A 26,558-nucleotide genomic window follows, 5' to 3' on the forward strand; every position below is an offset into this window, starting at 1 on the left:
CATTTTGTCCCTGTCTTTATTCCAATAAAACATAAATCTGTTAATGCTGTTAATCATGTGCATGTGTGTTTTAACCCAATTACAAGCTGTGCACATGATTTGGTAGTTGCCCTGTGCATGTTTTGGGGCCACAAAAAAAATCTTGCTGAGGGCCACCAAAGTCCCAGGGCCGGCCCTGAGTTTAAATGTAAGTTTAAAGAAAAAATATTTAACATTTATGCAAAGGAGCAATAACAATGATGTAATCGATCTGTAGACTGATTGTGGCCATCTGATGTTTTTTTTGTTGTGGTTGTTTTTCTGTTTGAGTTTGGAAAAAAGACTGGGGTAGGAGTTAAAAAGACTTATTCTTCATCCTACTCCTGTTCTTCTACATGGGATGTGTGTATTCTGTGCTTTATAAATTGTATCCATTTGTTGATTTTTCATGCATTACCATGGAAAAGAATAAACATATGCAGTACTGTGTGACTGTGAAAGGTGCTGACGCCACAGTACAGGGCTCTAGGAAGGCATGTTTGAAAACCCGAACCTCTGTTCAGTTTGATGATTCTGTGTTGTTGCCAGAAGAGGACAGTGTCTCTTCTTAATCACTTCTTTTCTGGATGTGTAACTACAAACAGTCAGTAAACTCAAGTGCCCTTAATGAAAACACCCTGCCTGTTCCAAACGTATTAAATGTAAGCATTTTACGGGATGTTTTCCTGATGCTGTTAATGACACAAAATTGTTTTGTCACGATAAAATTGTTCTTCAGTTTGTTTTAAATTTAGTTTGTAAAGTCTGCATCCGTAGTACGACCACATGGAGATATTTAAACTATCTGATTATTACCTTTAGTTCACAATTTGGACTATTTATACCTTAATTTTCACATTTCCCTGGCCTTTTCAACAATTTAACTCATTACTTAACAGTTCCAACAGTTATCCATTACTTCTAGCTAAAATGTACGCCTCTTATCCGCTGCTTTTCCGTATGAATGCCAACCCTTTTTAATGACCTTTAGCTAACTTTTTCTACTCATCTATTACTTTTAGCTAAAACCATGACATTTAGCTACCTATTTCAACCATTTCTTCATCACTTTTAGATTTTTTTTACTTAAACTTTTGTCTATTAGTATGAGCTAAAAATCTCAACTGCATATCGATTGTATGTAGCTTAAAAATTAACATTGTATACAGGCACTGACTTTGAGCTAACAAGTTCAACCATTTATGAATTACCTACAGCTAAAAACATTTAACCTATATCCATTACTTTTTGCTAAAATGTACATCTTGTATCCACTGCTTTTAGGTAAAAAAATGCAACCACTTTGACCTGTAGGGAAATATTTCAACTACTTATCTCTTACTTTTAGCTAAAAATATGAACCACTTTAACCATGATCATTTAGCTCCCTATTCCAACCAGTTATTCATTACTTTTGGATGTTTAGTTGAAACTTTTGTTAAATTTTAAACCTTATATCCAAGTACTTACTTTCAGATAAAGATTTCAAGCTTTTATGAATCACTTTTGGCTAAAATTTGAAACCTAGAGCCATTACTTTTACAAACATAAATTAACTAACCATTTATCTATTACCGTAATTTCCGGACTATAAGCCGCTGCTTTTTTCTCACGCTTTGGACCCTGCAGCTTATACAACGATGCGGCTAATGTAGTACAGATTTTTACGTGCGAGTTTCATGCCATCATTAAGTTTAGCCTCGTCACATCAGACCAATAAAATTAGCAAACAGGTCACAGTGGACCACTGACACTGTTCAAATTAAATCAAACGCACAATAAATTCTTCAGATCAGTCATTCTGTGCTTCATGCACGCACCCTCATCATGGAAAACACGAAGAAATGCGTACGATGCAGCTGTTGCAGGCCAGGCCTGTTCTCCTTTAACCTGGGCAGGTTACAGTGTGTGAGTGTGACGTGAGGAGGAGCGCTGCAGCTGTGTGTGTGTGTGTGTGTGTGTGTGTGTGTGTGTGTGTGTGTGTGTGTGTGTGTGTGTGTGTGTGTGTGTGTGCGCGTTGCAGACACGAGTGTGGAAACAGAGGCAGAGCGAAATGCAACATGATGATATACAATACAATAAAAAAATTAAAGATAAGCGCGCTAGCTTAGCCCTTTGGAGTTGGCACTGCCGTGATGCAGGCACTGTTCGGGAAGAAAATATGTATTTAATTACATTAAATAAAATCTTTCCGTGTGAATATCTTTTGTTACAACGTGGACACCTGCGGCTTATAGTCAGGTGCGGCTTATATATGTACAACTTTTTTTTTTTTTTTTAATTTAGTGGGTGCGGCTTATACTCAGGTGCGCTCAATAGTCCAGAAATTACGGTACTTTTAGCAAAAAATGTAAACAATTCATCCAGTACTTTAAACTAAAAATACTCACCACTTTATAAAACCATTATATCTAAACATTTTAAATCATGTATTTTTTTTACATTTGGACATTTAATTCCACCATTTATATAGTACTTAAAAAATGTCAACCATTTCAGCATTCATTTGTGAAAAACAAACAAAAAAATTGTAAACAGGTGACCCATATTTAGCCCTGGGTTTTGGCTAACTATTCCATCTATCCATCACTTATAGCTAATCTTTTAAACTGTTTATTGCTTTTTGACACAATTTTTTAGCAAGTTTATCCTAATTTTTATTGCAAGCATTAAAGCTGACTCAAAACTATTAAATTTTTTTAAATGTATGCTCAAATATATAGTTTATGTGTGTCCTAAACCACTTCAGCAAAATGTAGATCTTAATTTGATAATATGAAACCATCACCTAATTTACACGCGAGTTTAGACCCCATGATGTAAATGGAACTTGTGATGTTTGAAATCTCATCTTTCACAGCAATTCATTCTATTTCACTTAACGTAAATCAGAAACTTGGGTTTTAAGGTTATGCTCTGGGCCACTTCAACCCAAATTCTTCACAGCATGACACTTTTTCAAATGAAAACCGCACGAAACACAGAACCTTTGACCTGCACCTCCAACACTTTCTCGACTCTAAAGTGCATTCATAACACATCTTCTGAAGGCAGTCTGAACAGGGTTACGCACTCCTTTCACACCGAAGTAACAGGAGGAAGAAAGAAGAGTGAGAAAAAGCGTGCATGTGTGACGGAAACAGAGACGAAGACGGCTTTATGTGCCACAAAGAGACGGCTGAGAATACAAAGAGAGAGGCAGACTTTAGCTATAAAAGCAGGAAAGAAATTTAGGTGGAAACCTCTCAGGAAAAAAATATGAAACAGGTGATTTAAGAAAAAAGAAGAGGAGCATAGTTGAAGCATTTTTAAGTGTATTCATAATTCATATACATATTGACAGGTTTCTAATACAGCATGGTTTTGATAGTGTAACTGTCTTCTCTCAGTTTGACTTTTTTTTTCCTTTTTTTTACAAGAATAACAATAAAAAATGATAAAGACAACACCATGTACGACTCACTTTTAAATTTTATGGCAATGCTTCTTTTTGAATGGATTTTGCATCTCCCGATTAAACCGCCGCCGCGTCACGAAGAATGAAACCGTTCCAAAGTACTCGGTTTGGCTCGCTCTCCGTCGCAGCCGCTCATGACACCCTCTCCGAAGTTCAGTCCAGAAAAACGCTCTTCATCGATGTCCAACGTAACGATGTATGGAGAGCATACGAACCCGTGCACCCAGCACACAGCTCCACACCGACGAAAACTCTTCAGCGTCCCGTCCTTCATCACCCCCCCACCCCCCCCAGTCGGCACGGTTAAAGACGGCAGACACGCTTTAGTCAATAGTGTTATCTTCCTCCTCTTACAAGCATCCGTCCTTCTCTTTGCACATTACGAACATTTTGTACTTGAAAAATAAGATTGTGTCCATCTGATTTTTCATGAATACTATCTGTACCGTAAAAACCCCAGTGATGAAAAATAAGAACACTTTTCAAAAGGACCAAAATGGAATCAAGGACCCAGATATCGGCATTTTTTCAGCTTCGCACACGCACTCATTTCGCACTCATACACGACTTTTTGAAAGGCAACAGATGTCCGTTCTCCAAGGCAATAATGTCTTTGTGGCAAACTCGACCCTGACATTCCAGACACCACCGCTCTGGCTCCTCCCTCTCCAGGAATGGAAAAAAAAAGAAAAATCCAAATTAACGTGCTGAGTGAATATAAAGTGAGATACATCCATTTCGTTTTCATGAGTAAATACTGATGAGGATACAAAATAATAATGAAGGACTAGAATAATATTTGTGATCTTCCTAATATCGTAAGATAAAATACTACTTTGCGAGAGGATACAAAATTCTCTCCTTTGCTTTTCGGGGTTTGACACCCGAACTTGCTCCCAATATCAAAGCAAACAAAAGAAAACCAGAAAGAAAAAAAAAAAGGTAAATGATAATACAGATGACGATAAACAAAAGTTTAACACTTGAAGGATGTCTCTGGAAAATGAAAGTAAGCCTAGAGAGGAAGTTTGTTTCTTTTGTTCTGTGTAGAAAAGCTCCTTTAGTTTCGCCGTCAGTCTTTTGACGTCTCATTTCATCCCACTTCCATCTTTGTAGTTTGTTTTTTTTGTTTTGTTTTTAGTCTTTTTCTTGCAGCTCCTTTCCTCTATGTTGCGCGTCCATGTTTTTTTCTTTTTTCTGCTTTTAAGTAAAGAGTGATAATTCTCTTAAAAAAAGGTTTCTTTTCTCCATTGTCTTAAATGTAAATAATGCTGATTCCTGTTGAGAAATTGTACATTCCCTTTTGTTGTTCTCTGCCACAGATGCCAGTCCCATCTTTTCACATTTCTCAGTCTTCTATCGCCCAAACTCACCTAAGGAGAGGAAACACAACACATCAGCCCACGCATTTAGATACAGAGAATGAAAGCTTTCGCACACAACACAATTTCTTTAGACGTCTGTGAAGTTGAATGAATACAGCGATCAGCCACAACACTAAAACCACTGACAGGCAAAGTGGAAAAACATTGATCACCTTTTTACAACAGCACATTTCAAATGGTGGCATACAAGAGGCAGCGAGTGAGCAGCCAGTTCTTTAAGTTGATGTGTTGGAAGCAGGAGATGGCCACCGTACAGCTCTAAGTGACTTCAACAAGGGTAAGACTGCGATTGCTAGACAATTAGACCATTCCAACAGCAGGTGTTGTTGGGTGCTCCTGGTCTGTTAGTGGTTAGTGTTAGTAAGTAGTAGCAAAAGTGGTCTTAAAAAGGGCAAGTGGTGAACTGGCGACAGGGTCAAGTTCGTCAAATGATGCATGTGAGGAGTGACCGCAAACGAGCTGAAAGTTTTAATGCTGCTCTGCTAGAAAGGTGTCAGAACTCAGAGAACCAAGCATCACAAGTCACTGTCCACGGCTGAAAGCACCCCTAATAGAACTGGAGGAAGGTGTTCTGCTCCGTTGTGTCACACATGTGGACATCCAGGTGTGTCATTTTTCTGGGACTACGAGAAGAAGACAAGCCAGCTGGAGCAGTGTTTTGCTCTAGGCAAAGTTCTGCAGGGAAAACTGGACCCTGCATCCAGCATGATTTGCTAACACTGTTCAGGAATCATTGGAGAAACGACGTGTAGACTCAACCTCCACATTGTCCAGACCTCGATCTGATCGAGCGTCTGATGGAAAAACCAAGTCTGATTCATGGAGGCCTCATCTCACAGCATCCAGGACTTAAACCTGCCGCGAGGTCTGTTATTCGGGAGCTGGTTTTATTGTCGTGGCTCATAAGTATGTCCACAGATAATCCCAGATTTGATTATTATTCCCAAAAAGTTGTGTACTGGCGAGGAAAATTAAAAGTTCTTTTGTCATCTGACTGACACAAATAATTGTTCAAATATATAAAAGTTGAGGCATGCACTCAAATGTATACAGTAGGGCTGGGTGATATGGCCAAAAAATAAAATCTAGATTTTTTTAGTCATCTTGGACGATTACGATTTTAATCTGTTTTTGTTGTTTCTTTGCGGTCTGTTTGCTATGGCTAGTGCTAGCCATGCCGCACTCCCGTAGCTGCGGGCACTCTTCCCATTCTTTAGGATGCCTCTGCCGGAGGTGCTGAAAGAGGTTAGTTGTGCTGCTACTCTTGGTTTTCACAGTACTTTTGCAAACCTTCCACATGACTGTAGTTTGCTCTGTGTCAGTCTTGTCAAAGTCGAACCACTTCCATATAATCGATGTAACATGAGGCCCTTTTCTCGCGACCAACTCTTCGTCTGCTGTTCTGTCCGCCATGACGGGAGTGTGAGTGTTGTGGCGGAAGGAGATGAGAGGCGGAAGGAAACGCCAGTGCACAAGTCATGAAAGGCAGAAGAAGAATCTGTATTGTTATATATTGAAGCTCGCCTCATTTTATGATTTGGCAAATTTTCAAATCATCAGGTTTTAAAAAGGCGAATTAATTCTATTTATCCCCCAGCCCTAGTATACAGTGATGAAAAAACATTTTCAGACCCCCCATACATTTGCATGTATATTGCATTCAGAATCACTCTTAGTGTAATCAATCACAGCCATAATACTAAACAAACCCTAAAAGCCATTAAAGACTTCACATTGATTGGTGCCATAAAAATAAGTTGGAGTATTGGGTGATTTTGGTAGAATTTATCTTTGGTGGTTTTTCATCCAAACAAACAAAAAAATATAATTTGTATTGCATAATGCAGCCAAACCTTTTGAAACACAAAAAAGATTTTTTTAAAAATATATTTCATGATAATATTTGAGATTGTGTAAAATTTTTAAGGGTGTCCAAAAACTTTTTCCACCTCTGTATTTAAATTTAAAAATTTAGATTTCAAAATAAAATCTTTTTTTAAAGTAAATTTCAATCCAATCATTCGGGTGCTGCTATGTGATTGTTTACAGTTAAAAAAACAGATTGGCCCCAAAGCAACAGGGATAGATGCAAATACATGTATGATTAACCTGCCAGCAGCATTCTTAATTCCACATGAACAGACCGACAAAGAAAGTGAGGGGGAGGCAGTGACAGGCAGAGAACAGCCACTAAGGTGAGGTGAGGAGGAGTGTGAGAGCTGGACGATTGTCCTCAACAGGAGCGAAAGAACCCGCCAACAAAGAGTGGCTGCTTGTTTCTGCTGCGGGGAATTAAACTGTTTCAGGAGAAAAGGGTATAAAAACAGGCCCGAGGCAACAAATTAGTGTTCATTTACCACAGATCCATTAAAGAGGGAATCGTCTTCCCCTCAAATAATGAAAAAAGACAGCGTTTCCCAGATGAATGCGTTTATGAAGCGGTTGGGGATGAGGTTGGACGTTATGCTACAGATGGCTACAAAACAACACAATTTTATACATATATTATCTGCAAACAACTAATTAAGGAAGCAGTAGTGTTTTACGGTCTCTGTGATTTATGCCTTCACAAGTTCACATTCATTTTTTTGAAAGTCAGGAGTAACAAACATAATCCAGGGCGAGGATACAGTGGTGTTGTCTGCAGAAATAGGTACCAAAACATCATCGGATTTTCCAACAAAAGTTAAAAAAGAGAAGGCAGTTCAGCTTTGCTTTGCTTTGAATATGTAATGCGACCTCTTTGTACAGAAATAAATGCAAATTTGCAATTGCAGCACATCAACCTGGAGGAGTTTTGGTCCATTTCTCCATATAGAAGAGCTTTAACTCTGGGATGTTGGTGGGTTTGCTCACATTAAATGATCACTTCAGGTTCTTCAACAACATTTAGACTGTGATTTGGCTACGTCCTTACAATACATGTACTCTTATTGAACCATTCTTTCATTATGTATCAACCAAATCTAATCTTTTTTGCTAATTAGCTTAACTCGTTTCTTTTTATCCCCTTTTAGGGCTTTTAGGTGTGAAAATGTGATGTTGTTTGAGGTCATATTCACACAGAAATATAAATAAGGGATTAACAAAACTTTCAAGCAGCACTGCAGATCTGAAAGGATGATAATATTTTGGATATGTGAGGAGCAGTATACACAAATGTAGTGCCTTAACTACTAAACTAGAATTTATGTCAATAGTAGAAACACAAACAATCGCATACGTGTTCACAAAACACACAGATGAGTGTAAACTTACAGTTCCCAGACTCTTGCGTCTCCTCTTCCTCTTCGTTCCTCTCAGCCTCTCTCTGACTGCTCCAGGTACACTGACTTGGCTGGCCGGATGCTCTGGGTAAACTGAAGGACGAAGACAGAGAAAGATCACAAACTGGGGAAATTTTAAGAAGTGAAAGAATCCATTTGGGTATTTAGAGCAAAAAACAAAAAAAAAAAGATCTGGAATGAACTGAATTACACAAACGTAAACCAACCTGTCCTTCTTTACCTTGTGCTTCGGACACCGCAGTGAGAAATTATCTTCGTTCAGAGAGCAATCTAACAGAGGGGCAAAGAATATCAATACCGTTTAAACACAGCCACAGAACAATATTTGTGTTTTACATCAGCATTTTCTTTTATTTTGTACTACGAGTCGGTACTGAGTATTAAATGGCTTCCAGGATTAAAGAGTTACAGACCAGAGGATTAATAAAGACCAGAAGATCAATAAGCTCTGACGCTATCAGTTCTGGAGAAATTAAAACAATCGATTTCCTGTTTATTACTGCAACTTAAACATTATCTTGCACATTTTGCTTCACAGGCTAATCTGTCTATGATGCATTTTTGCCATTTTCAGTCCTCACAAACACACAAAGACACCCTAATCTCAGTTACACTGGTGCTCGTTGGCATTTTTATCACATTGAGGCAGAGAAATGCGTAATTTTCAGACAGGTGTGGTGTGTATGCTGGCAGCCGGGAACTCCGACATGGAGTTAACTAAATTATATATGTATGGATCAATGATGAGGGCTGCAGTGGATCGGTGGTTAGCACCATCGTCTTGCAGCAAGAAGATCCCCAGTTCACGTTCCGGCCTCACTGGGATCTTTCTGTATGGAGTCTGCATGTTGCATGCTGTTACTTCTGACTAATGCTGTATATTACTCCATTCTTTCTGTCTGCAGTAATTCTTTAATCTCAACTTCAAAACCCTAAAATTCCCTGCCTTTAGTCTGTAATGAATGGGTGACAGGATACTTTAGCATAAGTGTATCGTATCACTCCAGATAGAAAATAATTGTCAGAATATAATTATACAAAACATATGAAATGCTGTTCTGGGCCGCACAGTGAATCAGTGGTTAGCACTGTCGCTTCGCAGCTAGAAGATCCCCCAGTTCGCATCCTGGACTTACTGGGATCTTTCTGCATGCAGTTTGCATGTTCTCCCTGTCCATGCATGGGGTTTTTCCGGGTTCTCCAGTTTCCTCCCACAGTACAAAACATACTGAGGTTAATTGTTAACTCTAAATTGTCTGTAGATGTGAATGCGAGTGTGATTGTTTTATGTGTAGCCCTGCGATATCTTCACCCTAAGTCAGCTGGAATGAGAGGACCCTAATGAGGATTAAGCAGTTTCTAGCCAAAGGATGGATTAATGATGAGACTTAGCGATGTAGGGAAAATATCTAACTAATTTTTCTGACAGCTATTGCAGTTTGCGATATGATTTCAATCAAGTGACAGTTTAATACTCCCTTTGTAATAGATTCTGAATATGTGGATTACCAAATGAGACACAATCAAAACATTAACGGTTCCATTCTGATGCAAGGAGGAGAACTTAAGAGGAAGAAACTGTGTCCAACATGTATTTAGAGCAACTGTCACCAAAGCTACGACTGTGTTAAGTCAAATACATTTGATTGATTGATTTGAAATCCAGACCTAGTTCATAGTACAAAGTAACCATTAGCCAGCTAATTGTTCAGTAATGGCGCTTCAAAAATTCAATTAGAAATGGATTGAAACGGAAAAAGCATCCTTTGTACTGTCCGGGCAGGGCAGGGATTCTGTAATTGGGGGATGAAGACAAAGTTCTGGCTCTGTTTTCATTCCATCTCTAACTGAATGTTGATGCTGGCAGCGATAAGAGACACACTTGAATTGTTTTCTTCAATAAAACTGTTAATACCGCACAGTACTAACACAATCAAAGAAAAAGTCCACTTTTTACCTTAAAGTGAGGAGTGAAAGAGAGGAAAATCGGAGAGCAAAGCCATTAAAGAAGCCTGTATCAGATTGTTAAGCAATAATGTAGGAGTAGTACTACTAAAAATAGACACAATACTCATCCCTATATTTTTACAGAGCACTTGTATTTAAAACATCCACTCACCTGCTTCAATAGCGCACATATAGTGGTAGCGAAGTGTACAGCCTTTACTGTAGCAGCCCAGGGTTGAGCCAACCATCTCACAGTAGGAGCAGCTCTGAAAAGAGACGATAACAGTGCATAAAGAAGAGCTAATGGCATGAAAAAGGATTAAAATAACTGCAAAAGTAACATTAATAATATTAGGAAGCGGTTTGCTAACTTTTAGAGCATGTACACATAAGGAACTACTAACATAAGGTCTGTTTTCATCAATAAATGTGCAATTTTAGCAACTTTTAAACAGTTATTACGTACACCAGAAATAAAAAGCCATGAACTATCAAACCAGGTCTAGTAGACACATTGGACACTCACTATTTCTCTGGCACCATCTAGTGCCTCCTGAAGGCCGTACAGTCTTCCATTGACAAGGTACACTCCGCTGGTCCACACTATACATCCTTCGTGGACCCACAGCTCCTCCGGGTCCATGGGCATCTGAGGCAGCTGAGCGAGTTGTGCCAAGGGTCCCAGGGAGTCCAGGGCCGGCGGAGGGGGCTGGAAGGGCAGGGACGCTTTACTGTTGGATGGCACCATTCTGGGGGAATCCTCGCTGGACTTGTGTCTCCTTTTAAAGCGGGGATGAGAGGTCAGCTTTCTGTGTTGAGGTCGCTGCTGAGCTTCGTCCATCGGCTGCTGCTTCGGCGCCGGCTGCCGGTCTGCTTCCAGGCCCGGCTCCCTCTTAAGCTCAGGGATAGGTCGGATATCTAGATTCATGTCCCAGGTTAGAGAAGGTTTAACGGTGGTGGAGGAGGAGGAAGGAGAGTCGGTGCCGCTGAGCTTGGCAGCCACAGGCATCTTGATTTCCTCTCTTCCAGCTGGGGAGGCGGCTCTAACTGTAGGAGTAAGACATGTTGGGTTTGAATCTAGGCTGATGGCGTAGTCGCTCTCAGTTGAGGGCTTGGTAAACTCGGCGTCTTGTGTTTGTGGGTCTTGGATCGCACTCGGAGCATTTGAGCCTGTGTCTGAATTTGGTCCTGTTTTGTTTGTGCCTGTGGTTGCTTGACATTGTCTGACCTGGGGCTGGTTCTTGGGTAGTTTTGCAGCATATTCAGCTGGATAGTAAGGCCCGTAGAGATCTCCGAGATGTTTGTAATTTGCCCATTTCTGACACAGACAACATAGCAGGCGGCCGGAGTGATTGGTCTCTGTAATCACAGGGCCTGAAACAACAAAGCCAGATGAGGGAAGTGCTTTTCCCGACTGAAGTGTAGTTTCCACCTCGTCTGTCTCCCTTTTCTCTGCTTCTCTGTCTCTCTTAGATAACTGGGAGGAAAGAGCTGAGGTCAGGAGAGAATCAATTCCACTCCCACCCGCTTTCCCTGCGACTGCACTACGCTCTCCTTTCATCTTGTCCTCCTCAGCGTTTACAATAGTGCACACTGCCCCAATCTCTGGGATTTTTTTCTCCACGTGGATGTGAGGAACAAATAGCCCCTTTCTGTTCGGGTCCGCTGAGACTCTATTTGCGCCGAGGCTTCCCCCCGCCCCTAAAGGTGTGTCTGGGTCATCTTTGGCCATTGATGGCGTCGCCGCCGCCGCCGCCGCTGCTGCTGCCGCCCCTCTCCTCCTCCTCCTCTGCCGTCCTCTTGCCTCCAGCGGCTCGTCTTCATCTTTTACACCTCTGCGTCTCCGTCGCACAGGTTTGATCTCGATCTCCGGCTGCGTGTCCTCGCTCTCAACATCCGCTTTCACCACCTGTGTTAAAATGGGCGGGGCCAGCGGGGGAGTGTTTTTACTTTCTGGCAGAGGAGGTGCTGCGGGGGCAGACGTGGTGCTGCTAGTTTGTATTGTAGGTGGGGTTGTGGCAGCGGCTGGAGCTGGAATGGGTGCGGCTGGAGGAGCGCTCACAGTCGTGTTCTGCGTCGGGACTTGAGACGGGGCTTGGGCTTGGGCCTGGGCGGGCGTCTGGACTTGGTTCTGAGCCCGTTTTTGTTTGTTCACGCTCCCCACGGGCCTGCCCTTTTTCTTGCCAGATGGGAAATAGCCTTTAGGCACGACACTCTCCAGTGACTTAGAATCTTGTGGCGAGAGACTAGACCTACCAGAGGACATCTGATGTTGTCTGTTCAGCATGTGTCCTTGAGCCTGGCTGTGGTGAGGCGGGGTGGTTCCATAGTAGTCGCTGCCAGGATAATCATCAAACCCCATGCCAGATTCTTGAAGTTTCTGTCGAAGCAGGTTCGCAGCAGACTGCTCTCCCCTTCTAGTCTCGAGCTGCTGGTAAGTGTTTGTGAAATGCTGAATGTCTGACAGGGCAGAAGAGGAGGGAGGTGGGGAACCCTGCACTGGGCGGGGGAGAGGCGGAGGAGGGGGCAAAGGTCCGAGCAGAGCAAAATCCTCCTTGTCACCAGATGCTGATGCCACAGCCGCCCCGAGCCCGAAGTCAAAGTCTTGCTGTTTGAGGACTTGAGACGTCTGATGAGGATCACACGGGTAGGCAGACGGAGGTAAAGGCCCGGCATCGTCGACTCCTCTGAAGGGAATCATGTCATTTAATGAGTGACTTTCATCCATGTAACTATCATCCCCTCCTGAAACCCTGGGGAAATGTGCTAAGTCTTGGTCCTGTGAATCATTAAATGTTGGTATATCTGAGTGAGAGAAGCCTGGATAATGATTTGACTCATCATCAGCATGGCCTGCTGGCTTTTTAATATTTGGTGTGATTTTCTGCACTATTGCCTCCAGTTTCAAACCTCGTCCCTTCCTGGTAGGCAAAACCTTGGTATTACCACTTGATGGAGACAGAGGGAGTGAATAGGTGTTCTCTCCTGGCAGAGGGGAAGAGAGCCGGGGACATGGGATATCTGAACTGGATGAGTCATCTTCATTGTGGTGGCTAGACTCAGAGTGAGCCCCCGGAGAGTGATGATGTGAATTTGTGGGAGCCCTCTGCTGAGAGCTGTCCTGGAGTTGCCTCTTGGCAGGAATAGGAGAGATAAAAGAACGAACTCTCCTTCTCAATATTAGCGGATTTGTGTCTCCAGAAGCCCCGGTTTTGGTCTGACGTGGCACCTGTGCCTGAGTGGAGTTCAAGTCGGCGGGAGGCTTGATGGAGCTGGATGGAGGAGGTGGGATGGGGGGCTTGGCCTCCTCTGTGGCTCCTCTGGGGGCCTCAGGTTCAGCAGCGTTTTGGCCGTGAGAGATTTGCGGAGGAACAGGGCCATGTGTAACTACAGGAGCAGGGGGAGGAAGCGGGGGAGGAGGGGGAGGAGGAGGCGGTTGTGTCCTGTAGTAGGCGTCTCCCTCTATCATTCGAGCACCTTCTCGTCCAGGGTGCGCCGACTCCCACATTTTCATGTCAAAGTAAGGGCTCTGATGATGGAGAGAAGTTTTACTTGAATGCTGCTCACTGGATATGTCAGTTTGGGAGATCATCCTCTGTCTCTGCTCTGATTGGCTGACCTTGTGTCGTCCAGGAGAAGAGCCGGGCTGCATCATCATCTCCTTCGACGGCCTGTTCATCGCTTTCACCCAGTCACTCAGGTCGTGGGGGTGGTGAGGTGGGCCGCGGGGGTGAGGATACATTTGAAGCTTATTTGAGGTTTGAGGCTGAGGGGATAAATTGTGGTAGGGATGGTGAGAAGGAAAGTGGGGATTACTGCGTGACATCATATTGCCTTCTCTTGCATCTCCGAATCGATAGGCAGGAAATGTACCGCCGCCAGCAGTGGAGAGGTCAACGCCCAGAAGGTACGACTGATGCCTCGATGGCGAAGATAAAGGATTAGTGTTGATCGGATGTGAAGGCAAGGGGGTAATATCGACATTACCTCGCCTGTAGGGGTCAGCATTCATTACAACTGATGAGTGAACAGACTTTGAATGATACTCCACATCTGCCTCATTAGCCCCGCCACTGCCATGATGCTCAGTCTGTACATTTGCAGCATCTGCCCCAGCCTCTTTTGATGCTGTTTCCATTTTCATCGCTTGCTTCTCTCCAGCATCCTTTTTACTTAGATCATTGGCTGCTGCTGGAGAGGAAAATGGCTGTTGAATCACGGAGGCTCCACTCTGACTTTTCTCCCGCTCTCTCTCCCTGTCGCCCTCCCTGTCCCTCTCTGGTGTGCTGCGTCGGTTTGGCGACACATCACAGATGACAGAGCGCCGCTCTGATGGGGCTAATATGGAGCCTGATGATTTCTGAGACTCAGTTTGACCAGTGCTGCCGGTTAGCGGCTCTGGCTCTTGCAAAAGGAGCTCCTGCACAGCAGAGGATGGAGTGGATAACGCTTTCCTCTGTGGCAGAGAATAGTCAGCTAAGTTTATATGTTTTGGTGGGTGCTGCTGTGTCTCTGCAACCGGTTGTAAATGGCTCTGGGACACGCCTACTTCAGTTTTTTCAGCATTTTGCAGTATCTTGGCATTGGACCCTTCAGATTTCACTACAGATTGAGGATCTGTGGTGAAATCAGGCTCACTTCCATGCCTCTGATTTGGATGTTTTCCAGAACTGCCCATTTGGCCAGAAAGAGTCGAGCCCTCAGGTCCACTCTGCATCCTCATAGCCTCACTCACACTATAAGGATGTCTCGTTTGAAACTGTTGTTGGACTTGGAGATGTGCAGGAAATGCCTGTTCTGGTCTTCCATAACGTCTGTCTAAATTATAACCTTGAAGAACCTCTTGTAAAAGGCTTGGGAATTGCTGCAACTGTGAATTCTCCTCATGACCTTTAGCTCCTGCTCCTTGGCCTCTCTTCATTAAAGCCTCTGCTACAGAACCAGCATCTTTTGGATGTGTGGGGCCGTAACCAGTCTGTGATTGTTGGTACCCTAAATATCTGGGATTTGACTCCATTACACCCGCTGGGCCCACCTTCCCTTTGTTTTTCATGGATAAATCTGAGCCATATGCTGATTCTGGGAAGCCATATTTATGTGGACCAGACTGTGGAGGATTTTGAGGCCGTCCAAAGGTTGATTTCTGATGATGGGAGGAATACAGACTCAGATCTATACCCTCCTCCCCGTTATGACTGCTTGACTCTCTTAAATAAGAGTGGGACTGTTTCTCTTCTACACAGTTGTCTTGGGGATGCTTACTTTTTTCAGTGTGACTTCCCTCAGACCGAGCTGAGACAATCACACCAATACTACCGGCATTCTGCTGTTCCTCAGATGTGTGCTTTTCTTCCTTCTCATTATTGTGTAATCTGGATGCAGAGTGCAGCCTATTTTCTTTGTCCTGACCATTCTGCGTATCGACTTCTCCCTCACGTTGCATTTGGCTGCAAATTTTCTCTGTTTTCTCAACTGCGCCTTCACTTTCATCTTTGATGACTTCATTTTTAATTTCTGTTTTCCTATGGCCAGCTCTGTGGTCATTATAAGTCAAACCAGGCTCTGGGACACAGTTTGGCTGGGGAGGAGGAATGCTGGAGTAGGTGGATGAGGGCGAGGAGGAAACTGGAGGTGTTGAATGTGAAGCTGGGCCAGTCTCAGATGGCTGACATCCAAAGGATGGAGATGATAAGGAGGGAATGTGAGTTTCATTTGCTTTTGTTTCAGAGACAACCTGTTGTTTTGATGGTGACTCTGATGGGACTGTTTTATCATTTGATGCTTGTCCAGTCTGTGGTTGGGTTTGATTCTGAGATGAAGGGTGATAGCCGGTTGGTTCTGATCCACTGCTCGCTCCACTCATCTGCCTCACCCTCCTGCGTTCCCCCTCAGAAAACTGCTCCTCTCGCTCCACCTTGGTCCCTGATGACATCAGCGAGGAGTCTTCTTCAGCACCAGCATCTAAGCTGGCACCATCACCGACTCCTGCTGCACCTCCATCTTTGACTGTGCTGGTACTTGAGGCTGCACTTGCATTTCGACTCCTTGGTTGTGATGGAGGCACACCGTGCGTTGCTTGTTGCATCGACCCGCCGTCTTTCTTCTTTTGTGAAAGCACTGTGTCAGTGAGAAGCATGTGCTGAATCGTGTTTGGTAAATTGGCTACTTGTGAGCTCAAGGCATTAAGACTATTCAGGCCAGCATCCTGCATTTTGTCATGTGAAGAAGATGAATAAACAGAGGAGCCTTCTTCTCTGGATCCAATTCCTGTGCCTAGATTCATTTTATTGCGGCCTGTCGGAGGAAGATTGCTCCCTCCAACTGCACTCATGCTGTGAGCTTTATGACTGCCACTGCTACCACAACTACTGATGCTGCTATTTGAGTTGGGTGTGGGACTTAACTGAGGCATGGTCTGCAGTAATCTGCCATGTCCATGGCTGCTACGGGGGTTTGATGTAGGAGGATGTGAAGGACCATGACCTGAGGGGTTTCCATGTGCCTCTGAGACACCCATCAAAGGAGAAGGAGAGGAGCTACAGCTGGGGGAATGCACTGCAGAGGCAGCTGGAGAAGGGTTGGATATTGGGCTAAAGTTTTGGTTAATTTGAGTTTGCTGCGCATTCGGATGCATCGGGGATTTGGCTATTTCTTGAGATGCTGGCTGAGGTATACTGGGATTAGAGGCTTGATGAAGTTTAGCATATACAGAGCCTGGAGACGGTCCCTGGTGCTGCATCTTGAGCGAGTTGTCATAACCTACTCCTAAATTGTGCTGCGAGTTGCGGTGCTGTAGTGTGGCTTGCTTGTGAAGTGAGAGCGTCTGGGGGGAATATCCTGGATAATTTGAAGCATGGTAACTCTGTTGAACATTCTCCATTGGCCCCACATTGTTAGCAGCAACTGAACTGGAGATCGAGTTTGAACTGGAGTTGACAGTGGGAGAACTGTTGACTTTGGGATCAAACCCAGTGCCGGCAGCCCCGTCCAGATATCTCTGTGGAGGGGGGCTATACATTCCTGATGACCCTGTGGACGCTCCGCCCTGTGGAGAGTAGTGTGGGTACTGTGGGGTCATTCTGTGCCCAGAGTGTGGATAGGTCCTATGCTGCTGTCCAAGGTGAACAGCTGGGAAGGTCTGTCCATGTTGGCGGTGTTGCATCTGAGAACCTGCCACCGACTGCAGTGCAGGGTTCTGACTCATGTTGTACTGATGAGAAGGAGAGAACGCTCCAGCGCCTCCGCCTGAACCGGCACTGGAGCCATAGTCTACTGGATATGGTGACATCAGGCCAGATGTGGGTGCAGAGCTAGATCCAGGATGTCGGTACTGGTGAGGTATATGTCCATCAATGTTAGGGTAGCCAAAGCCTCCCCCATAACCCAGACCTCCCCTTCTGTGCCTGTCCTTTCCACCCATTGAAAAATAGTAATCCATGGCATCCTTCCTGTAGGGGTTGTTGCTGCTGCCGCTGTGGATGTTACCCTGTGTTGGCGGTGGCTCCACTGCTGCTCTGCTTCGAGCGCTGTAAGCAAGCATGTGGCTGGCTTGACTTGGGTGGTGATGGCCTCTGTGCAGACTCTGCTGTTGCATCCCCGCGTAATCATCTGTCATCCTTGGGGAGATCTGGGGCTCTGCTGGCTGAGGGGGATACGTGGGTCCGCCTCCACCCCTCCCACTGAACGCTGGAGGCAGAGACGGGGGAGCCGGACTGTTAGAAAAATTCTGCATTGTTTTTCCACGTCTGGATCAAAAACGGAAATATCTGTCAGTGTCTATATCAGGGAATGATTATGATCAGAAACTGGAAGGCTCGTGGCAACAAGCATAAATGACAAATAGAGAGTCTCTGGCCTGGCAGTTTAACAAGGAAATTCTTTTGAAATCCACCAAAGAACTGAAGCAAAGGAATATATATATACATATATATATATATATATATGTATGGCAGATGTTATAATCACCCTTTTGTAGTGTCTGTAGTGGATGGGAAAGCTAAGCAGGCGACGATTTGAGCAACAAAGGAAAAGGGCAAATTGCAAAAATCTTCTTTTTCGATGTGATCTTGAAGGTTTCCACTCAAATTCAGGTTCAGCGACGTAAAAAAAATGACTTTTCTTTCCTCACAAAAAAAGAGAGAGGGAAAAAAGATACAGAGATGTGGTGAAGCAGATTTCTACTTCAGAAAAATACAAGATTAAAAACGAGCAGTCATTCCCACGAAGCTGAAGCAGTTTGGCACTGAGCAGGCAATATCATGGACGACTGCCACATCACCGAGTGAGACTTTAAACCTTAAATGTCTTAACATGTATACACTCCACTATAACGACAGCTTGGGCAAGCACAGCTATTTTAGGATTAAACCGAGTGCTGATCCAATAGCATCTTGTGAAAAACAAAATCTCAATAAAACCATTGAGACTGTGCTCCGTCGCGGCAATCCTTCAGTTCGTCAACATGTGTAAGTTTGCCGGGACTTGACTCACACCTGTGTGAGACCGAAACTCCAGTAACAGAATCAACAGGTCTGAATGCAGACCCTCACTCGACACTTCCAGAGGCAAACACTCCATGGATATTCTCATCGGCTCTTAGATGAGAGTGTAACACTATTTCAGTTGTTCTTTTTCTTGGTTGTTCCCTTTTGAATACTGTTTTCTATTTTTTCTGCTACGGCATGCACTCATTTGGACTGTAGAAGTATTTGGTCCCTACAGAGTAATCGTTCTTCCCTCGAGTGTGTTCAGGTTCTTCTCGATGCCTTCCTGCGTCTTCAGCATTTAGCCGCCTTACCTTTGTTTTTTTCCGTCAACCATCATTTCATTCTACCTAGTTCCATGGCAACAATTTTCCAAAAGGAGGGTAATCCATTTATTCCACTTCGGGTTCAGTCAATTCAAGCTCCGGTTTTCTGTTTCTCTTCAGTATTTCCATGCAGAAAAGTTCCTGTTCCATCAGCTGCTGACCAGACGCCTTCACAACTCTGAAAATACAAAAAGATGAATTAAAAGAGTTGGCATTCGAAAATGAAAAGGCAAAATGTATTAAACCTGCTTTGTAAAGATCTGTTTAGAGAGAGAGAACTGCACCTGATGGAAATGCATTGTGGGTTTCTGACAGTTTATACTGTGTTGGTAGGATTATTTTACTCATTATCAAAAAATTCTGCGTTAAATGTGCCATAACAGCCACTGTAAATACAGAACTATCAAGCATTTTGAGCATTTGCATTTGACTTTTGATGACTTCATTTCTAAACAGTTGAGACTGTGCTCACTGGTAAACAAAAATTCAGGATCACACATGACAGATTACATCACCATTTCCAGTAAGTTAACTGTTTTGTGTAGTCACCCGCAAAACAACCACACAGGCTTATCTCAAATACATTTACCAGAGCAACAACAGTGTAAACATTACTTCAAGTTGCATATGCCGTCCATTCGACTGCTTAAAAGGCTTCCTGGCCTCATATCAATGCTCCTATTTTAATATGCACTGTGAGTACAGCCTTTACTTTGCTTGGCCCTTCAACAATACATGCTTGAGCTGTCTCTTCTGACTGATAACAAACAGGTTTGTTGGAGAGAAAAGTGGCAAAGCAGCCGGATTCAATTAAGGGAACAAGGTCACAAACACCTCCTCACATGTAAACAAACAACAAGAATTCAAGACAGAAGCAGTCCCGTGTCCCACCTTTTACAACGGGGCCCATTAACTTCACAGCATTTAACTTGTTTTAAAGGGATTTAATTATTATGGCTGATAATTAAAGAGGGATGACGCCACCTTTTATGGGGTCAGCACCTTTAATTGCCATGTGTGACACTGGCCTCTATTCTGTGTCTCAAAAACACTGTAAAATGGTTAATAGCCCTGAAATAACTTTGGGTGGCTTCTCTTATACTGGAGAGTCATGTAATAACAAATCACCACCACAGAGAAAGTGATTAGGAGTTGAAAATGGGGTAGACTGCAAACAAACTGACTATATATTGTCAATTAAATTAAACCTCATCACCAAACAGGGTTGTGTTCAAGTGTTGCATTTGCTAGTGTCCACTGGTGATACAGGTAAAGTTAGAAGGACAACACTGATCTGCATCCGTATATTAGCCCATATCTGGATTATTAATCAATCAGAGCAGCTCACTGTGCACGACCAAACAGCAGCGTTCACAACACACAGCAGTGGAGGAATAATAAAAAAACTGGTTTAGTGCAGTCTGCCAGCAAATCAATTGCAAAGCTGCTTAATTGATAAGAGCATACGCAGTGTTTTTGCAGATAATGATCGGACGCTAGCTCTGTAATGTGGATGGTTTGTCGTCTCATCTTGCCATTAACACTACATTGTAGCAACATTAGCCAATAGCAAGGTATACGCAATACAATTAGCTTAGAGGAGCTGCCTCTTTTAGCTGTGGGAGATTAGCGTTAGCCAAAACGCCTCACATACTGCAAATTAAATATGCGAGCTAGCCGCATATGTTGGGAGCGAGCTAACCACTAGTTAGCATCTTAGCAAGACAGCTAATTTGCGTTTATTACTATCGTGCGAACGTTTCAAAGCATGCAATAAACGATAGTTGTGGCAGGCTAAAGGCACTGGGCAGCTACAAAAGAGAGGTGATTAGGTGCAGATGTTTCCCCCTCACAAATTCACTGGGGCTCTGAGTAAATGGGTTAGCTAGCATAAATAACTAGCAAGAGAGCTGGCGTGAGTACCGCATCAGAAAATTACCGTCACGCAGCCTGACATTTTTCCCTTGAATAAACAGAGCTAACGTTTGCCGAGCTGAGCCAAGTCAGCACCGAGACAGGCTAGCTAACTGGATGCATACCTGAAAACGTAGAGCAATACAAGGCCCCTCGAAGAGTGAAAGGCTGTTTTGTGACAATCCCGCTGCTGTGGCAGGAAACCCCAGTCTAGAGTCGACCGCTCCGCCGCTTTTCCTTCTGCCTCTTTGAGTCCAGACAACCCCGACCAGCGGCGGCGAAGTCGGGGGGCCCGTCACGACACTCAGATCCCGGGCCTTTCTTCCGATTTCCCCTTTTTTCTTTTGTCCTCACCTCCAAGAATGATGAGAGCGGAGCACAATCGGGGTGCCTGTGGGTCCCGTAACCAGCGAGGTCCATACACCCCCGCCCCCTCCCCTCTTCTTCTTCTTCCCTCGCCTCTCTCTCCCTCTTTCACACACCGCTGAGGTGATTCCACCTATCTCCAACTAAAATTAAACACACTGCCTTCGCGCGAGCCTCCATTAACGCGCGGAAGATTTCAGTTTCCGCCACTAAATTGCATTTGCATGCCTTCATCAGTAGCCCGAGCAATTCGTTTTCCTGTTAGACTACTGTGTTTTTTCTTGCAACAGAAAGACCGCCTTGAAAATGCATACACACTCATATTCCTGCACCCCCTCCCTCATCTCTCTCCATCACATCCCTCCATCTCCCCTCCCTCTCTGAAGCTTTTTTTGCTATTTCATTGATTTCCTCCTATTTCTGCCATAAAAAATCCAACATCATACTAATATTCTGAGTGGATTTTTTCTTGTTCTGCATGTCTGCCTGAGCATGTTCCTCCTTTGTTCTTATTTCATCTCATGTGAAAGTGAATTAGCCCTCATGAAGGCACCAGGGTACAAAGGCAATATGGAGAGGAGACAGGCTTGAATGGGATGGTAGGCTGTGTCTGTAATGAACGAGGCTGACAGATAAAAGACAGTTTGTGAGGAAATAGGTGTGCCTGCATTTAGAGGGAGATTGCAGTGCAGTGGGTGAAGCTTGTTAAGTTCACAGTGGTGTTTTTTTATGCCCAAACACAGACCTACTGCACACAGATTGCAGATTTTCCACAAAGAAAAGCCACTTAAATCATTACCATAATATCCAGCTATTGGTTAATGTTTGACACGACACGCCGGGAGCACCATCACGGCCACGACAACAACAATGGAGGTGCTACAAACAGAATCCTTTGCCCATTAAATTTATTGTGTTGTCTCTGCCCAAGCTTATCTGCTCTCACACAGGGCCGGCGAGTGCAGTGCAGACCCACTCTCACTCTCCTACCATCATAATGATGTGCCCTATGCCCCCCATCCATGCTGCTGCACTTTTAATATACTGCAGTGTGTCACACATGCAAACACACACACACACAGAAACCGCACATGCACAAAACTCTGCTCTGAAATTCACGCACAAACATACATGTCCGTACGCAGCCACTCACTTAAGCTGTCAATCACCGGAGTAAAAATCTCTCTGTTTCTAACCAACAGTTCAATACATTTCATTCCCTTGCAGATACACGTCTATTTCTATCATAGTTGCCATAGCAACTGCATCACAGAGCCTTAACTGTGGATAATTTTTAGGCTACGTATCTACATTTGTTTTGTTTTGTTTTTTTCTTCTAACCATGCAGACGTTCTTCTCGTTTGGCGGTAATAAGAAATGAAAATTACAAAAAAAACAATAAATCTTCGAGCACAAATGGTTTACAAGCTTTTGTGTACTTGCGCTGCCGCTAAGTCTGAGTGAAAGAGCCGAGAGGCGAGATAAAGGGCACGGACACTCTGGGCCAGCAAGTCAGCCAGCCAGGCCTATCCAATCAACAGGAACGCCTGCTGGGATACACACAGACTCTTTCCATCACGGACAAGGTCACAAAATCTTCTACAGAAAGGCTCTGAGCACACAGTCGTGGAGAAAACAGCCAATTTTATCCCACTTTTATGCAGATATGTAGAAAATTATGTGCACACGTTTGCTGCAATATCTTTAAATAAACCATTACAATCATTTATTTATTTATTCAGATGATACTTACATTATTTGCTTCACTGGAGGATAGATTGAAGCTGAATACCAAACATGTCGTCTTCTGTCTGTTGGTGGTGTTTTTCAATTTGAAATTACACTAAAAAAATAAGAACTCCCTTTTATTTTGACTGCATTTTTTCATTGCAAATCCATTGTATGTCCTTTTAACTCTTGTGTTGTCTTGCGGGTCAAAATTGACCCGTTTTACAGTTTGAAAATGTGCAAAAAATATATATTTTCACAGTGAAACGTCTATGTCCACATTTTCAACATTTTTGGGAAATCTTTGAACATTTTTTTGGTGGAAAAAATTATGTTTGTTTAAGAACATTCACATAAAAATCAACCAAAATCCAGCGAAATTCGCTGGATTTTGGTTGATTTTTATGTGAATGCTCTTAAAGAAAATATTATAAGTTTTACTGATATATATGGAATCAGTTTGGAAGATTTTTACTTATTTTTTGAAAATATTTACAAGAATTTACTTGTCAAATTTGGGGGATTTAAAAAAAAACTTTTAAGGGAAATTTTTAAGGAATTATTGGAATTTTCTTCTTGAAGGTTTTGCAAATTTTCCAAAATTTGGGGAATTTTTTGCAGAATTTTTTGATATTTTTCAGACAAGGAAACAATCATTTTTGGTGCCTGTAAATGAGGACAACAGGAGGGTTAAGCACAACATCTGCATGAAGGAGTGACTGAAATGTTGCAGATCCTGTATTGAATATAACATTGAAACACACAACAGAAGCCAAAAGGGTAAACTTGTGAACCTGCATTTAAATTTTGACCCCATTTATGCTCACATACATCTGAGTAAATATCTGGAGTGACCATATGAGCTCTCATGCCAAAATGAAAGGAATTTTCCGTGCAAACATCTACATATCTGCTTTATTGTTTCTGCTTTTGTACAGGAGGTGCACAGACCTGAGTCGCAGGCAAGATGGATGTCATTCAAGCAAAGTGAAAGGGCAATTAAAACTCAGCGGGAACTTAGTTCTACAAGCCCGGCGCATGGAGGGAGGAACAGTGGATAAGTACTTGCGCTGCGTGCTCACTGCTCACCCTGAATACAATCCATCCTCAAGTGTCACTTTAATGTGAAAGTGCGAGGCTACTTAGAAAGTTCTTTCTGCCGCTGATTAGGCTGAGAGCTGATGCTTTGATAGCATTTTAAAAAGTCAGTCATGGCTGCAGCACTACTGGATGACACTTTAAATAATGGTAACGAACATTATTAAACATCCCATATTATGAATTACATTCCAAATTTTGAACATGTTGGGTTTGCATATGAAATGTAGCACTATTTATGATCATGTTCTTTAACCCTCCTGTTGTCTTCATTTATGGACACAAAAAAATATTGTCTGAAAAACATCCAATAATTCAGCAAAAAAAATTCCCCAAATTTTTGAAAATTTGCACAACCTTCAGGAAAAGATTCCAATAATTCCTTAAAAGTTTCCCTTGAAAGTTTTATTTTAAAAAATCCCCAAAATTTGGCAAGAAAATTTGTGTAAATACTTTGAAAAGAGAGAGTAAAAATCTTCCCCAAAAAATCCTAAAAATATCCAAAGTTATTACATATATATCAGTAAAACATCTAATATTTTCTTTAAGAACATTCAGAAAAAAATCAACCAAAAAATTTTTTTTGCCTTTTTTTGGCTGCCTGTAGAGCCAGTCAGGTCTTTCTTTCTCTTGATTCCCAAAGGAATAAAACCAGCCATCCGTTCAGAATTCCAGTTAGGAAAATCGGGATACCATGCTTGGAAGATGGGGATGCTATTCCAAACACTGTGGGGTTGGAACGGATCAGCTTACACTGTGGAAAAGGACACGACTTGTGGGGTGCAAAGGGGATATATTCTGTATATTTTTTTAAATAAAATCCAGCGAACCAAAATTCGCTGGATTTTGGTAGATTTTTTCTATATGCTCTTAAAGAAACAATTTTTAAACATTTGTTTTCTCCACCAAAAAATGTTTAAAAAATGTCCAAAAATGTTGAAAATGTGGACATCACTGTAAAAATATGCTTTTTTTCCACATTTTCAAACTTTAAAATGGGTCAATTTGACCTGCAAGACAGCACAAGGGTTAAATATGATTGTTTTTCGCTTGATTTTCTAACAGTAGATTAAATGTGCGTAAAAAATAGAAGATACACCTTATACATGATTGGTTTTTACTTATAACATATGAGCATCTTGTGGTGTGTAAGCAGCAGCCAGTAATCCACCCAAAGCAGGAGTAATTTGCAGTTTCCCTGATGACCACACGGAGTCAGAGTCATACAACAAACATGCTGCTGTGATCTCCTGCTCACAAACCGGCCTTGCATTACAACAGCAGACCAAAAAGGATGAAAAATAGCCCTCACATTATGTTGTTTGAAACCCCACTCCATCAATCCCCTTTGAAGTGTATGCTTCTAAAGTTATTCTTCGGTGCAATTTCACAGTCTTTGATCCTTCCCTTATCCGCAGTGTCTTACAATATCACAATTAGTGTCCCACGGACATTAGGCATTATATCAGTACAATGGGCGCTGCTTTGATGATTGGTGGCTGAAAACATATTTTTGAGGACACACACAGATATGAGATGTTGAACTCAGATTGCTACTAGGTGTGGAGACCCTCTCTCAGTCTCAGTGAAACTCCTGCAGATCAAAGAGCATGATGCAGCCCAGTTGAAACACACTTGCAAGTCTCTGAATCTGTGACCTTAGCGGAGTGTGATGATGCAAAGATGTGTTCTGCTCAGAGGGACGTGGCTGCTTTCTGTCTTAACATCAGCATTCCAGTGATTGCAGCCCATCGAATAAATGACATCTGACCAATCCGGTAATCACACAGTATCTAAACACAAACTGCAGCTCTAGCAAAAGCTCTGTCAGAAACACACAAACACACAAACACTCACCTCTGTGTGATCCTTTTCCTGTTCACCAAAGATGAGAGGTGGCTTAAGGCACTGGAGTGGTCTCCATAGCACTCTGGACATCAGTGACAAAGACTGGCCAGCAGGGAGCGCTCTCTCCCAACGTCCCTCACCGCTCTCCCTCATAACTCTCTCTCACACTGAGGCCGGCTGCCACACTCTCCCCCGTCGCCTAGCAACCCGCGAACCCTGCCTCCAATCACTACGGATACCGAGAGGGATGGAGGGAGGGTGGGAGAGTGTGAAAGAGGGAGAGGGGAGGCTGGCTCGGCATCAGCATCAGCATCCCAAACACAAAATGTGAAAAGCTTGAATGCCAGGTAACAAGTTGATACAAGGGGTTTTTCAGAGGTGGATTACGGTGGGTGGTGGTGGTGGGGAGGATGAGAGCTGAAGAGGTGAATCATGGAGGCTGGATTCTCAGTGACATATTGAGATCATAATTCAAATCAGCCATATTACAGAGTGTGAAGTGGAGGAGAGTGATTGCCTCAATTAAGCCAGTTTGTCTTGAGGGTCCCCTTTGCTTAGCCTCCTCAGCTCGCCGTCTCTCCTCCCTCAGCATCTACCTCCCGTCTCCTCTTCTTCCACTCTCACCCACATTCTCCTGTAGTGTGTTAAATTTGATGGTGCCATCATCGTCTCTGTTCTGTCCTTGTGACTGATGGCAGCAG

General features: G+C 43.1%; 1 protein-coding gene across 3 annotated transcripts; it reads right to left on the bottom strand.

Moving 5' to 3' along the window:
- Positions 1-3,315: 3,315 nt before the first annotated feature.
- On the bottom strand, positions 3,316-25,979 carry tcf20 (transcription factor 20). Of its 3 annotated transcripts, none has more exons than XM_051941251.1 (6): positions 25,867-25,979; positions 10,621-19,081; positions 10,267-10,360; positions 8,354-8,417; positions 8,119-8,219; positions 3,316-4,848 (listed from the first exon to the last, which is right to left on the bottom strand). In XM_051941251.1, exons 2-6 carry the CDS (start codon positions 17,824-17,826, stop codon positions 4,832-4,834), a joined length of 7,482 nt encoding a protein of 2,493 aa, XP_051797211.1. In that variant the 5' UTR covers positions 17,827-19,081; positions 25,867-25,979; the 3' UTR covers positions 3,316-4,831. The 3 variants fall into 3 exon arrangements, with proteins under 3 accessions (XP_051797211.1, XP_022052673.2, XP_051797210.1); XM_022196981.2 differs by lacking the exon at positions 25,867-25,979 and adding an exon at positions 20,943-21,548 and having other exon boundaries at positions 8,368-8,417; XM_051941250.1 differs by lacking the exon at positions 25,867-25,979 and adding an exon at positions 20,943-21,548.
- Between the last annotated feature and the right edge of the window lie 579 nt (positions 25,980-26,558).

Source organism: Acanthochromis polyacanthus, chromosome 21 (genome assembly GCF_021347895.1).
Source record: "Acanthochromis polyacanthus isolate Apoly-LR-REF ecotype Palm Island chromosome 21, KAUST_Apoly_ChrSc, whole genome shotgun sequence".
Taxonomy (NCBI): domain Eukaryota; kingdom Metazoa; phylum Chordata; class Actinopteri; family Pomacentridae; genus Acanthochromis; species Acanthochromis polyacanthus.

Bases quoted from the DNA above. Each gene is read 5' to 3' on its own strand.
- tcf20 (XM_051941251.1), bottom strand. From the start codon at position 17,826: ATGCAGAATTTTTCTAACAGTCCGGCTCCCCCGTCTCTGCCTCCAGCG. The intron at 10,361-10,620 runs GTGAGTGTCCAA...GTCTCTTTTCAG, and splicing joins TAGATGGTGCCAGAGAAATA to AGCTGCTCCTACTGTGAGAT. The intron at 8,418-10,266 runs GTGAGTGGATGT...CCCCTCTGTTAG, and splicing joins TATGTGCGCTATTGAAGCAG to ATTGCTCTCTGAACGAAGAT.